Source organism: Lacerta agilis, chromosome 2 (assembly GCF_009819535.1).
Source record: "Lacerta agilis isolate rLacAgi1 chromosome 2, rLacAgi1.pri, whole genome shotgun sequence".
NCBI lineage: Eukaryota > Metazoa > Chordata > Lepidosauria > Squamata > Lacertidae > Lacerta > Lacerta agilis.
In genome coordinates, this window is record NC_046313.1 from 116,878,549 (window position 1) to 116,893,204 (window position 14,656).

Sequence of the window (14,656 nt, forward strand, 5' to 3'; positions counted from 1 at the left end):
CACTGTATTCCGCTCTGGTCAGACCTCACCTGGAATACTGTGTCCAGTTCTGGGCACCACAGTTCAAGAAGGATACCGACAAGCTGGAACGTGTCCAGAAGAGGGGAACCAAAATGGTCAAAGGCCTGGAAACAATGCCTTATGAGGAACGGCTTATGGAGCTGGGTATGTTTAGCCTGGAGAAGAGAAGGTTAAGGGGTGATATGATAGCCATGTTCAAATATATAAAAGGATGTCATCTAGAGGAATGAGAAAGTTTGTTTTCTGCTGCTCCAGAGAATCGGACACGGGGCAATGGATTCAAACTACAAGAAAGAAGATTCCACCTAAACATTAGGAAGAACTTCCTGACAGTGAGAGCTGTTTGACAGTGGAATTTGCTGCCAAGGAGTGTGGTGGAGTCTCCTACTTTGGAGGTCTTTAAGCGGAGGCTTGACAGCCATCTGTCAGGAATGCTTTGATGGTGTTTCCTGCTTGGCAGGGGGTTGGACTGGATGGCCCTTGGGGTCTCTTCCAACTCTAGGATTCTATGATTCTTCTTCCAGGCTCTGGTCACCTTTGAGGAGGTGGCCATCCGTTTCACGGAGGAGGAGTGTGCTCTGCTGGATCCAAGCCAAAGAGCTCTGAACAGGGAGGTCATGGAGGAGATTTACAAGACAGTGACCTCTCTGGGTAAGGAAACATATTTCTGCGTGCAGTGCAGGAATAACTGGTCCAATCCAGTGACCCAGCCCAGTATTTGAACATGGATATCATATCACCCCTTAACCTTAATGCCACCTAAACATTAGGAAAAACTTCCTGACAGTGAGAGCTGTTGGGCAGTGGAATTTGCTGCCAAGGAGTGTGGTGGAGTCTCCTCCCTTGGAGGTCTTTAAGCGGAGGCTTGACAGCCATCTGTCAGGAATGCTTTGATGGTGTTTCCTGCTTGGCAGGGGGTTGGACTGGATGGCCCTTGTGGTCTCTTCCAACTCTATGATTCTATGCTGTTTGGGAATGCATAACGCTCTAGAGAAGGGTTCATACTGGCTCATTTTCTCATTTTGCAGGACTTTGGCTTGAAAGTTTTTAGCTTCAACCAGCTACGGAAGCCTAACCTTTGCAGAGAACCGATAATTGAAAGTAAGAACCTGGTGTTGGCAATGTTGGTGGCAGTTGTGGGAGTGGGGGTGGGATTTCTTCCAGTTAGCCTTCGTTCCATCTTCATAATGCCCTCAAAATCACAAGATTTATGAGCTCTGCAAATTTAAGAGGAAAGATAAGAACTTAAGAAGAACCAATGCCAAATCTTGTCTAGCATCCTGTTCTCTGAACGGTTGCTTGTGGGAAACCAACAAATGAACACCCAACTACCCTCTACATCCCTAAGGGGCTTGATGCAATTGACTAAAACTTTCGCGGAGTGACTAGTTCTGCAGCCCTATATTTTTTTTTTTATAAAAAAAATATTAAGATACTTGGCAGAAGGGTTTTCAGGAAGAGTTTTAATTACCTCATCCCTGCCGGCATTTGCATGCTTTAAATAGAAAGTTTACAGTGGAACCTCGGTTCCCGAACAAAATCTGTTCCCGAACTCTGTTCAGCTTGCCAAATGTTCGAAAACCGAGGCTTGGCTTCCCATTGGTTGCAAGAGCTTCTTGCACTCCGCAGAAGTTGCGTCGCACGTTCAAGTTCCGAAAAACATTCGAAAACGGAAACATTTGCTTCTGGGATTTCAGCATTCGGGAACCGAAACATATGAGAACAGAGGCGTTCGGGAACCGAGGTTCCAATGTACCAGTATTTGCCCAAAGATAGATTCAGAGTGTATTTTGTTCTATTGTGCTCTTATGAATTTGCCAGAGTTATCGTTATGGTAAAATATTGTGCTATTTAAATGGCATAGATTTATTTAGTCACTTGGCATCAACAGAACATGGTTATAGGCCTCAGAGGACACACGGTGATTTGCAGAATTCTACCTTTGGTTTTAAAAAGTGAAATGTAGTTAAATGGAACCAAATAGAAATTGGGTGCTTCTGTGCAGGTTGGGGGATTGGATTGTAAACACACACAAATACACACAAGACAGCTGTGTATGAAACACAATTTATGACACACACGCACATACACAAAGAGAGAGAGAGAATACAAAGAAAAACAAAATGAAATCAAATAAATAAATTAGTTGGCATCTGTTTTGCTCAAGAGATAATATAAGCGTGCGGCCTTAGGGGTGAAGTCAAACCGTTGGACAGTTAGAGCACTTGCTGTGGCTGTATGGGAGAGACATGTTTAATTGCAGCTGGAGCAGATGAAGGTCTCAGTTTTGCTGTTACAGGTGCTCTGTGGTGTTACTTATGTCCCAGTCAGGGGCGTGAAAGAAGTTGGAGTTCTTATTGCCAAATAAATTGTAATGAAACCAAATAAGAACTCTGGCCAAAGTTTTAACAAAAAAACATGCGTTTACTCATAAGTAATTCCAAACGTATTATCAATTCTGTAAAGAATTACAGTCTTAAACAACAAATAGTTTCATATGAAAGTTTTCTTTAAAGTCTTTTAGAGATGGCTGTCAGGGCTTCTCCAATGCGTGTCAGGTGTAAACCAGGGAGACCAGTACAGGGCCCCGTTTCGGCATGGATGCCTTCTTCAGCTTGTTTTTTATGGTAGAAGTATGTGAAAAATAAAAATGGTGTGTTTCTTTGATTCCTAAGAGGATATAGCGTCTTAGAAGTTTTGCTGTATTTTTCTCTGTTTTTTTTGTTTTTTTTTTTTTTTCCGGGCGAGGAAACGCCCGAAAAAAACAGAGAAAAATACAGCAAAACTTCTAAGACGCTATATCCTCTTAGGAATCAAAGAAACACACCATTTTTATTTTTCACATACTTCTACCATAAAAAACAAGCTGAAGAAGGCATCCATGCCGAAACGGGGCCCTGTACCAGTCAGGGGCGTAGCAAGGTAAATTGGTACCCGGGGGTAAAAAATTTTTTGTCACCCCCCCGCCAGGCATGGGAAGGTCAGGTGGTACCCGGGGTAGAAAATTTCTTGTCAAACCCCCCCCATTGATCCCCCCCGCAAAAAATGGTTTTACGTTATTTCATATTTTCTTACAAAGGAATAATAACAAGTAATATTAAAAAAAAAAAACTTTTATTTATATCCCACCCCGGCCAAAGTCAGGCTCAGGGTGGTTAACATCAGATACATAACATTGGTATAAAATCAAACAATAATTAAATTACCTCCTAAAAACATCTCAAAATCAAATTAAAGTCTAATTAGATGGCTTTCCACAGGGTTAGGGTTGGGAACAGTAAGTGTTCTCTGAACTGAAATTTCAGCCTTTATGACATAGGAAAACAGCCAAGTGAACAGCTATTTTGGTGGAGGGGGGTCAAGATATTAACCGATATGCATGAAATTTCATATATAGCTATATGATCCTTCGGAGCAGGCCTTAAAAAAAAACAAATTCAATTTATTTTTTTAAAAATAGTAATTGATAATTTGTCACTCCCTCCATTATGGAACCCGGGGTGGCTCCCCCTGCCCCCCACTTGCTATGGCCCTGCTCCCAGTGGTCATTTCTCCTCTGGTCACCACTGTGGAAATAAAGTACATAATACAGGGCGGTATCCAACAGAACCACTCAGAGTATACCTACTGAAAGCAAGAGGGCTTTCTGTTCATTGAGTCCAAATAACAATGGCTATCATCTATGCTCCTCTTCCTTCAAGCTGCTTCAATGTCTGACGGCATGAGGAGACTGTCAGGAGCTCCAGACACTTTTGCACCACAAGCAGAAAGAACAGGAAGACAGCAGGAGACTGTCAGGAGCTACTTTCCCGAGACGTGGCTCTGGAACACATATGTAGTGAAGTAAGTGATGGTCTTCAGACTTTGTGGGGTGCGCATATTTCAGATATTCATATTATGCAGTTTGAAGCGACCGGATGCATAAGAACGGGCTCCTTTGGAAATGAAGCACTGTCAAGGCCCATAAGTTTAACGAAAGCTTTGCTTGCAGAACTTTCTTCAAAACGAAACAAAAACATCCAATGACACATCCAAACAACTCCATAAGACATATGCCACCAGTCCAAGGCATAGGCTCAGCATCTTACAAAATGTGAAACAAGTTTTTAAATGTTTGATGCTGTATTGTTTTTAATATTTAATATTTAATATTGGAAGCTGCCCAGAGTGGCTGGGGAAACCCAGCCAAATGCGCAGGATATAAATATTTATTTATTTATTTATTTATTTATTATATAGCAGACCTAGAAACAGAGGTCTGTCTCTTCCCACAACCTGCATCCTGCCTGGGGCTGTTTATCTGGAGAGCTTCATCTACACTCTCACTCTCACAGAGCCCAGGAACAAAGGACTCCAGCCATCACCCTTCCAAGATGCCGAAGTTGCAATTTGATTCAATACCTCTAAGGTTAAACACTCACAAGTTAGCTAGCAGAAAACAACATTCCATTATCAACTCAGTTAAGGCTCAGAGTCCATTAGAGTACGGCAGTGGAATTTTCCAACATTAAACCCTTTCACCATTACACATAAGCATTCCCATTTTGGTGTCAATTAAAACAAGTATAAACAACAGGGTAGTGGTGGTGCTGGGGGATTCCATAGTGAAAATCCCTTGAAAGAAATGCCAAGAACCTGTGGCCCTCCAGGTGTTACTGCCATGCAACTTTCCATCATGCCTGCTCACAGGCCATCCAGCCTGGGGCTGATGGGAGTTGGAGCCCAACAACAACGGGAAGGCCACACAGCCCCCACCCCGCAAAATCTCTGCCCTATTACAAGCCATAACCCTAGGGAGAATTAGGCAATTTGGTGAAGGACAAGGCTCTTGATAGCACCTCGAATACTTGGAAGTGATGTGCATTTTACAGGATTTCCCTGGTGATGGGAAATGAAGATATGCCTTGCAGAAGGGAGCTGTGAAAATGTTCCCCACCCTGCACGGCCATCTTCAGAAATCTAAAGGCCTGTCACATTGAAGATGGATCAAACATTGCTGGGGCTTGTACTAGATGACCCTTGGGGTCCCTTCCAACTCTATGATTCTATGAAACTTGTTTTCTGCTGCTCCAGAGTGCAGGGCCCAAATCAATGGAATCAAGTTATAATAAAGGAGATTCTGGCTAAACATTATGGTGGCCAGAGCTGTTTGGCAGTGGAACGGACTCCCTCAGAAGGTGGTGGACTCTCCTTCCCTGGAGGTTTTAAGCAGAGCTTGGATGGCCATCTGTCAGTGATTTGTTAGCTGGGATTTGTGCAGTGGACTAGATGGTGCTTGGGATCCTATCGATGGCATCAAACACCGAGTAAATTGGCAAAAATGTACAAAACTAAATCAAATAAATGTTGGAAATGTAAAGAGAAAGAAGGTTCTTTTTATCATATGTGTGGTGCCAGTGTGGTGTAGTGGTTAAGACCTGTAGACTCGTAATCTGGTGAACCGGGTTCGCGTCCCCGCTCCTCCACATGCAGCTGCTGGGTGACCTTGGGCTAGTCACACTTCTTTGAAGTCTCTTAGTCCTACTCACCTCACAGAGTGTTTGTTGTGGGGGAGGAAGGGAAAGGAGATTGTTAGCCGCTTTGAGACTCCTTCGGGTAGTGATAAAGCGGGATATCAAATACAAACTCATGTGGTGGTCTTGTAGTAAGATTAAGGCTTACTGGGAAATGATATACAATGAAATGAAAAGGATGTTTAAAATAAAATTTGTAAAAAACAAACAAACAAAAAAACACCAGAAGCCTTTCTCTTGGGAAATATAGGGATAGAAATACCTAAATTGTATAGAAATTTATTCATGTAAACGACTACAATGGCAAGAGTGGTACTTGCCCCAAAAAGGAAAGAAGCAGAAGACCCAGCAAAGGAAGAATGGATATGAAAACGTATGGAATATGCAAAAATGGCAAAACTTACTGGAAGAATAAGAAATCAAGATAACAAACTTCTAATAAAAGAATGGAAATGGTTAATTGAATATTTACAGACAAATTGTAAACAGATAAAAACACTGGCAGGATTATTGTAATAACCTGCAGTTATATAAGAGTATGTATTCAAAGAAGATAAATAAATGAGCGAGTTAATTTGGATATGCAGAATATATTAAAAACAAATTTAAGGAACTGCAGAAAGAGGGGGAAGGGAGTCAAGTTTTAAAATGTCAAAATGACTGTAAAATCAATGGAATGTATATATCTGAAAAGATACACACACACACACACACACACAAATAGATGACCCTTGGGACCCCCTCCAACTCTATGATTCTTGTTCTTCTCTGTCCCTCAGCGGCGAGTCCCAAGGCGAGATTGACATCCCCGTGACCATTCCGGACACCATCACCGAGTGGAAGGCGGGAGCTTTCTGCTTGTCCCCGGATGTGGGATTTGGCCTGGCCCAGACTGCCTCCCTCACGGCCTTCCAGCCATTCTTCCTTGATCTGACCTTGCCCTACTCTGTGGTGCGGGGCGAAGCGTTCACCCTGAAGGCCACTGTCTTCACTTACATGCAGCGCTGCATCAGGGTGAGAAATGCCCTAGCTTGGCTCCCGATTGCCGAAAACTCCTCGCCCTCTTTTCCTTGGCATAGAATTTGGATCGCCTAGGCACAGAATCATATTGCTGCAGGCACCCCAGTCTCTTGAGTGGTGAGAGACTTTTATTTCCACCCCGGTAACGCCTTTCTGTTCATGGACAGGTCAGTATATCGTTGGCTCCCTCTGCTGAGTTCGTGGCTACCCCTCTGGAGAAGGAGGAGGAGTCTTACTGCCTGTGTGCCGATGAAAGGAAAACGGTCTCTTGGACAGTAACTCCCAAATCTCTGGGTAAGCAGCAACGCTAAAGGTAAAGGTAAAGGGGCCCCTGACCATTAGGTCCAGTCGTGTCCGACTCTGGGGTTGTGGCACTCATCTCGCTTTATAGGCCGAGGGAACCGGCGTTTGTCTGCAGACAGCTTCCGGGTCATGTGGCCAGCATGACAAAGCCGCTTCTGGCGAACCAGAGCAGCACACGGAAACGCCGTTTACCTTCCCGCCGGAGCAGTCCCTATTTATCTACTTGCACTTTGATGTGCTTTCGAACTGCTATGTGGGCATGAGCTGGGACTGAGCAATGGGAGCTCACCCCCTCACAGGGATTTGAACCGCCGACCTTCTGATTGGCAAGCCCTAGACTCTGTGGTTTAACCCACAGCGGCACCTGGGTCCCTAAGCAGCAACGCTAGGAACTGGGGAAACTCACCCAGTGGGACAACTGTCTTCTAAACCCTTAGATCAGCGATATGTAGACAGTGTTACCTCAGAAGTCGGACAGAATCTGTTCCGGAAGTCTGTTTGACTTCCAAAACGTTCAGAAACCAAGGCGTGGCATCCAATTGGCTTCTGGGTTTTCTGCGTTTGGGATACAAAACATTCCACTACGGAGGCGTTCGAGATCCCAGGTACGACTGTATATGAAAGGAGTCCTGATTCCTCCTACAGAGTTGCCATATTTAGAGTGCAGTGATGGTGTGGGGTTTTTTGGGGGGGGTGGTGGTGGTGCATTTCAGGCATGTAAATACTGTATTTTTAAAGGTAAAGGTAAAGGGACCCCTGACCATTAGGTCCAGTCGCGGACTCTGGGGTTGCGGTGCTCATCTCGTTTTACTGGCCGAGGGAACTGGCGTACAGCTTCCGGGTCATGTGGCAAGCATGACTAAGCCGCTTCTGGCGAACCAGAGCAGCTCACGGAAACACCATTTACCTTCCCACCGGAGCGGTACCTATTTATCTACTTGCACTTTGACGTGCTTTCGAACTGCTAGGTTGGCAGGAGCAGGGACAGAGCAACGGAAGCTCACCCCATTGTGGGGATTCGAGCCGCCGACCTTCTGACCGGCAAGCCCTAGGCTCTGTGGGTTAACCCACAGAGTCACCCGCGTCCCTACTGTATTTTTAGTCCGTCCGTGGCAAATTTGGCTACTGCCTACATTTTGGGTATGCATTGATTTCTCTCCCAACTTTAAATAGCCTGATAAGAGTGGAAAGGATTGCAAGGGAACCATGCTATTGACAAAATAGAACAGGGCGGTCCTTTTTCTCTCTTCTAGGGGAAATAAACATCACAGCAAGCGCTGAAGCCCTGAACTCTGAACAGCTCTGTGGGAACCAAATAGTGGAGATGCCCAGCAAAGGGCAGAAGGACACGATGATCAAATCCCTTTTGGTCGAGGTACAAGGGCTGCTTTAATCTTGATTGGAGGTTGCATAAGAGAGAGAATGAATGAATGAATATTTGCATCAGCCACATAAGTGTGATTTTGTGTGGAATAAAGCAGACCTTCCAAGTGTCCCTATTTTCCAGAGACAGTCCTGGATTTACAGAACCTGCCCCCGTTTCTGATTTGATCTTGGAATGTCCTGCTTTTCCTCCCCATTGCCACTTGAGAAATGTTGGAGGGCATGGTAAAGCAACAATGTTTGCAATAAGATGCCTGGATCATTGGCGGATGATAGAGAGAAAGGGAACTTGCTCTTCCCACTGATTCCTTCATTTTCAGCAATTACAGTGGAACCCCGGGGTACGGACACGATCCGTTCCGGGTCGTCGTGCGTAACTCGAACGTACGTAAAAAAACCCGAAAAACCAGAAGCCGTGCCATTGGAGCACTTCTGCGCATGCACGAAGTGCGCAGAAGCGTCCTACGCACCCGGCGGTTGTGTGTGCTCCGGAAAATACTTCCGGGGGCGGGAGTGCATATCCCGAATGTACGCAACACGAGGTATCAATGTACTGTATTCTTTTGTGTATAAGACAATGGTGGTTTTTTTGGTGAACTTGGGGTCATTTCAAATCCACATTGCACGGGGGTTCGGACTTGGGCTCTTGGAATATGGTAACCCCAAAAAGCTCAACAACATTGGCCAACTTCCCCCCCAAAAAGCTTAACAGTTTTTGGCGATTTCCTGTCAAAAGCTCAGAGTTGTTCTGTTTGATGTCTAACATATTGACTTCTTAATTTTGGATTTTAAAAGTATGGGTTGTCTTACACATGGAGGTATCATATACATGGAAAAATGCGGTACTTTTTGGTAAGGTAGGCTATTTCAGGTTTTACTTCCTGCTTGTTCTCCAAGTTTCAGTCAATGTGAGCTAGCATGTGCTGCCAGTGTTAACTTATCTGCTCTATCTTGGCTGCATGTAAAATTGATATACAGGGACTTCAGGGTGAAGGGTTTGTAATAACTAAATAATATTTAGAATGGCTTTGTTTGCCATGAGGAATACACCTTAAGTTTTCTTTATCTTTCCAACCAGACTATTTCTTTCTGTACACGGCTGGAATGCAGAACTTTTTTCGTTCTCAGCCAAGGTGTTAATTCTGCAGAGTTTCTCATTCTCATTCTCGCCTCCCCTTTTCTTTTCTCTCCTCTCCTCATGAAGCCAGAAGGTGTTGAGAGGGACGTGGTCTTCAGCAACCTGCTATGTGCAGCTGGTAAGTGTCTGCTACCTGAAGGAGCATCTCCACCCCCATCATTCTGCCTGGACACCAAGATCCAGCTCCAAGGGCCTTCTGGCGGTTCCCTCCCTGCAAGAAGTGAGGTTACAGGGAACCAGGCAGACAGGGCCTTCTCAGTAGTGGCACCTGCCCTATGGAATGCCCTCCCATAAGCTGTCAAGGAAATAAACAACTGTCTTACAGAATATACCAGAAGGCAATCCTGTTTAAGGAAGTTTGTAATGTTTGATGTTTTATCGTGTTTTTAATATTCTGTGGAAACCCAGCCAAATGGGTGAGGTATTATTATAGGCCTCCCTACCCATTTCTCTGCATAAATCTCACATAACTGGTAAGGCCACATCTGCACCATACAGAAACATCATTATTATTATCATCATGTTCAAATATATAAAAGGATGTCATATAGAGGAGGGAGAAAGGTTGTTTTCTGCTGCTCCAGAGAAGCGGACATGGGGCAATGGATTCAAACTACAAGAAAGAAGATTCCACCTAAACATTAGGAAGAACTTCCTGACAGTGAGAGCTGTTGAGCAGTGGAATTTGCTGCCAAGGAGTGTGGTGGAGTCTCCTTCTTTGGAGGTCTTTAAGCAGAGGCTTGACAGCCATCTGTCAGGAATGCTTTGATGGTGTTTTCTGTTTGGCAGGGGGTTGGACTGGATGGCCCTCGTGGTCTCTTCCAACTCTATGATTCTATGGAAAAACTCTCTCTGTTCTGCTTGCAGAGAAGTCAAAGTCATCAGGACCTCTTTCTTTAAAGCTGCCAGACAATGTGGTGGAGGGCTCAGCCAGGGCCTCCTTCTGTGTGCTGGGTAAGTCATGAAAACTTGCCACGACTCGGGCTTCACAGAGACACTGTGTAAACGCTCTGAATTCCACGCCGTCTGGCCCAGTCTTCACCCTTCCACACATGTTAACGGCTCTCTGCACTTCCAACGTCCGGGGTTGAGTGTAGTTGCTTATGCAGTCAAGACAGCACCGTCCACTTAGAAGATGTCGGCAGGCTTGGAGGAAGCCCAAGATTTGCAGAAGTAGCCAACCAAGTTGTGGAAGGAGAGCTAAGGGCTGGGGCTGGGGCGGAATGGAACAGCTCAATGTGGATTGAGCATGCCCCATGGACATGGGGTGCGAACTTTTGGGAAGGGAATTCAAGTGGGAGGGGTAATGGAACGGAGTATCCTGGATAGGAATGTGTCTATCTGGAACTCAGTGCTACATGCCGTAAATATTTCTCACTTATTTTCTGCTTGTCTTTCCACTTATTCTAGCCCATGCTTTCTTGGCCTGGCCTCCCCCTGCCTCCTTAATTATGCCTCCACCTGAGCCTACCCATTTCTCCAGCAACCTGGCACTCATAATATGTGGGAATTGGACTCTAGTTCCCATTTACAGAACTATGTGAAAGGAAGAGACCGGGTTGTTTAACCCTTTAGCTAGTTCCCTTTCCCGTCCTATAAAAGTCCATAGCTGTCAGCTTTTCCCTTTTCTTGCGAGGAATCCTATTCGGAATAAGGGAACTTCCCTTAAAAAGGGGGGAAAGTTGACAGCTATGAAAGTCACACAAGGCACTCTCTTTTTAAAGTTTAAATAACAAATAACTTTTACTCAGTGTACTTGCACTTGTTAGATTAAACATACAAGGCAGGTAGGTGTTACTCATGTGGCTAACTAGGGACGTAGGTGGTGCTGTGGTCTAAAGCACTGAGTCCCTTGGGCTTGCCAATCAGAAGGTCAGTGGTTTGAATCCCTGTGACGGGGTGAGCTACCGTTGCTCTGTCCCAGCTCCTGCAGTTCGAAAGCATGCCAGTGCAAGTAGATAAATAGGTACCGCTGATAGTCGGTAATCGGCATTTGTGTGTGCTCTGCTTTCCGTCACGGTGTTCCATTGCACCCGAAACGGTTTAGTCTGTTGAATTACGCTGGGTGTATCTTCCACGTCTTCTGTCCACACGCCACTATTCTCAGGCAGGATGACTGGAACACCTTCACAGCATAATCCAGAAAACCTGGACTCATAACTTCTAGCTATGAGCCCCAACAACAGCAACCAATAAACAGATGCAGTTCTGCTCCGGCGGTTTTAGAAGTAATCCTTCATTATTTCTACAAGCTAAATCATGTTTACAAAAAATACAGACTGTGTGAGTTTGCAGCTTCTCACTCAGCCATCTAATCTACAGCAGAGATAACAGCACACTTCATTCAGAGCTCAGAGTTAGGAACACAAGATCAAAGGACAGTTCCTCCCCCTTCTCTCCCCACTGAATCATCCGATTCTCAGACTGGGAGGGGTGAAAATGCTAACATAGTCATGCTGGCCACATAACCCGGAAAAGCTGAGATGAGCGCCGCAACCCCAAAGTCGCATTTGACTGGACTTAACCATCCAGGGGTCATTTGCCGTATTTTTCGCTCCATAAGACACACTTTTTTCCTCTTGAAAAGTAAGGGGAAATATCTGTGTGTCTTATGGAGCGAATGGTGGTCCCTGGAGCTGAATTGCCCAGGGGCCAAAAGAGGATCATGCTTTTTATTTTACAAAGAGAAAAGGGGGTGTTGAAAGGACCCCGCTCAGCAGCTGATCAGCAAGAGATCGGGAGAGAGATAAGAGTCCCAGGCTCCCTTTCAGCCCCGCCCTCCATTGTTGAATGTGCTGCAGAGGGTGGTTGTTTGTTTCCCCAGTGACATGTGACTGGCTGATTAGATTATCTGTCTGGAAACTGTAGGAAAGGCTCCCGTTCCTTTAGAAGCTGCAGAAATGTGAGTTGAAAACCATAAAAATGGGGCTTTTCCTCTTTGCTTTTCCCCCTTTGCAAAAGGAGCTTTGCTTTTCCCCCTTTGCAAAAAAAGCTGCAAAACTTTTAGCTGATCCTCAAAAAAACAGGGCTTTTCCCTTTGCAAAAAAGCTGCAAAACTTTTAGCTGATCATCAAAAGAACAGGGCTTTTCCCTTTGCAAAAAAGCTGCAAAACTTTTAGCTGATCCTCAAAAAAAAAACAGGGCTTTTAGAGGAGGAAAACCAGAAAAAATATTTTTTATCTTGTTTCCTCCTCTAAAAACGAGGTGCGCCCTATGGTCCGGTGCGCCCTATGGAGCGAAAAATACGGTGCCTTTTATGTTGTATCTCATTAGCACTTAATATTTCTCTGATTCCATCTGGCCATTCTGTCCTCCCACAGCATTTTCATTACAATTCCACCTGAAGCTGTTTTTTTTCCTCCCGCTCCCTGATCTGTGATTTCCTTACAGAATTTAGCAATGCTTTCATGTTTTCTTTTGTCATGCGTTTAACTCGGTGGCTCTGCAGCACCCCCTCATCTTCCAACCAGCCCCTTGAGTCCATCGTTCCCCTCCCCTCCTCTTCCCACATCCCAGGGGACCTCCTTGGAATAGCTATTGAGAACCTCCACCAGCTTCTTCGGATGCCCTATGGCTGTGGGGAGCAGAACTTGGCCCTCTTTGTCCCCAACATCTACATCCTGGAGTACCTGAATAAGACTGAGCAGCTGACGGAGGAGGTCAAGTCCAAGGCCATCGGATACTTAGTGGCTGGTAAGAAAAACTTGTGAAGAGGGGGCGTACGGGGAAAATTCTACATTTGTTGTTTCCTGCAGGGCGGGAGGAACAATGTAGATTCACTCAGTCCATAGCTGTAAACTTTTCCCTTTTCTTGCGAGGAATCCTATTCAGAATAAGGGAATTTCGTTTTTAAAAAGGGAAAGGTTGACAGCTATAACTCAGTCCGTATTTATAAGCATGGACTGAAATCAATACATTAATTAACTACCACACAAGTTGTTGGATTGCTAGTAGGGACCAATTTTAATCACTGGGACTTTGAGCTCAGGACACACTTTGAACCTATTGAGAACCTGAGGGTGAAGTGCCTAATAATAATAATAATAATAATAATAATAATAATAATAATTTATTTGTACCCCGCCCATCTGGCCGGGTCTCCCCAGCCACTCTGGGAGGCTTCCAACAATTATTAAAATACGTTAGAATATCACAGATTAAAAACTTCCCTAAACAGGGCTGCCTTCAGGTATTTTCTGAATGTCAGGTAGTTGCTTATCTCTTTGACCTCTAATGGGAGGGCGTTCCACAGGGCGGGTGCCACTACCGAGAAGGGCCTCTGCCTGGTTCCCTGTAGCTTTGCTTCTCATGGTGAGGGAACCGACAGAAGGCCCTCTGCGCTGGATCTCAGTGTCCGGGCTGAATGATGGGGGTGGAGACGCTCCTTCAGGTATACAGGACCGAGGCCGTTTAGGGCTTTAAAGGTCAGCACCAACACTTTGAATTGTGCGCGGAAATGTAGAGCCAATGTAGATCTCTCAGGACCGGTGTTATGTGGTCTCGGCGGCCACTCCCAGTCACCAGTCTAGCTGCCACATTCTGGATTAATGGCAGTTTCCAGGTCTTCTTTCCAGGTCCCGAGCAACAAAGATGCTAGGTTGGCCTCAACTAGGGCCCGGGCTTTCTCAGTATTGGCCCCGACTTGGTGGAACAGTCTATCACAAGAGACCAGGGCCCTGCGGGATTTGGCATCTTTCCGCAGGGCCTGCAAGACGGAGCTGTTCCACCTGGCCTTTGGGTTGGTTTGTGTTTGATATTTATGCTTCATTCTTTTATTGGTGGGTTATTTGAAAATGAGAATGCAGTTTTAATATTGAATTTTTAAATTTGTATTTTAATCTGTTATTTTAAATTGATTGTGTTATGTTTTTGCTGGAATTTTAATTAGTGTTAGCCACCCTGAACCCGGTTTTTGGCTGGGAAGGGCGGGGTATAAATAAAAACTTCTTCTTCTTCTTCTTCTTCTTCTTCTTCTTCTTCTTCTTCTTATTATTATTATTATTATTATTATTATTATTATTATTATTATTATTATTATTATTATTATTATTATTTCGATGCCCACATAGCCTCTGAGCATCCATCACTGCACTGTTGGCTGTATGGCTGAGGCCCTCTGCGCTGGATCTCAGTGTCCGGGCAGAATGATGGGGGTGGAGACGCTTCTTCAGGTATACAGGACCGAGGCCGTTTAGGGCTTTAAAGGTCAGCACCAACACTTTGAATTGTGCTCGGAAACGCACTGGGAGCCAATGTAGATCTCTGAGGACCGGTGTTA

The 14,656-nt window shown here is 45.0% G+C and overlaps 1 protein-coding gene across 1 annotated transcript in view; it reads left to right on the top strand.

Moving 5' to 3' along the window:
* LOC117042828 (alpha-2-macroglobulin-like) overlaps window positions 1-14,656 on the top strand; it is a 69,362-nt gene that overhangs the window by 38,955 nt on the left and 15,751 nt on the right. The window contains exons 17-24 of the mRNA XM_033142485.1: window positions 1,050-1,122; window positions 3,723-3,864; window positions 6,314-6,548; window positions 6,722-6,848; window positions 8,111-8,232; window positions 9,445-9,496; window positions 10,246-10,332; window positions 12,895-13,071. Coding sequence (XP_032998376.1) covers window positions 1,050-1,122; window positions 3,723-3,864; window positions 6,314-6,548; window positions 6,722-6,848; window positions 8,111-8,232; window positions 9,445-9,496; window positions 10,246-10,332; window positions 12,895-13,071 — 1,015 coding nt within the window. The remainder of the gene's footprint in view (window positions 1-1,049; window positions 1,123-3,722; window positions 3,865-6,313; window positions 6,549-6,721; window positions 6,849-8,110; window positions 8,233-9,444; window positions 9,497-10,245; window positions 10,333-12,894; window positions 13,072-14,656) is intronic.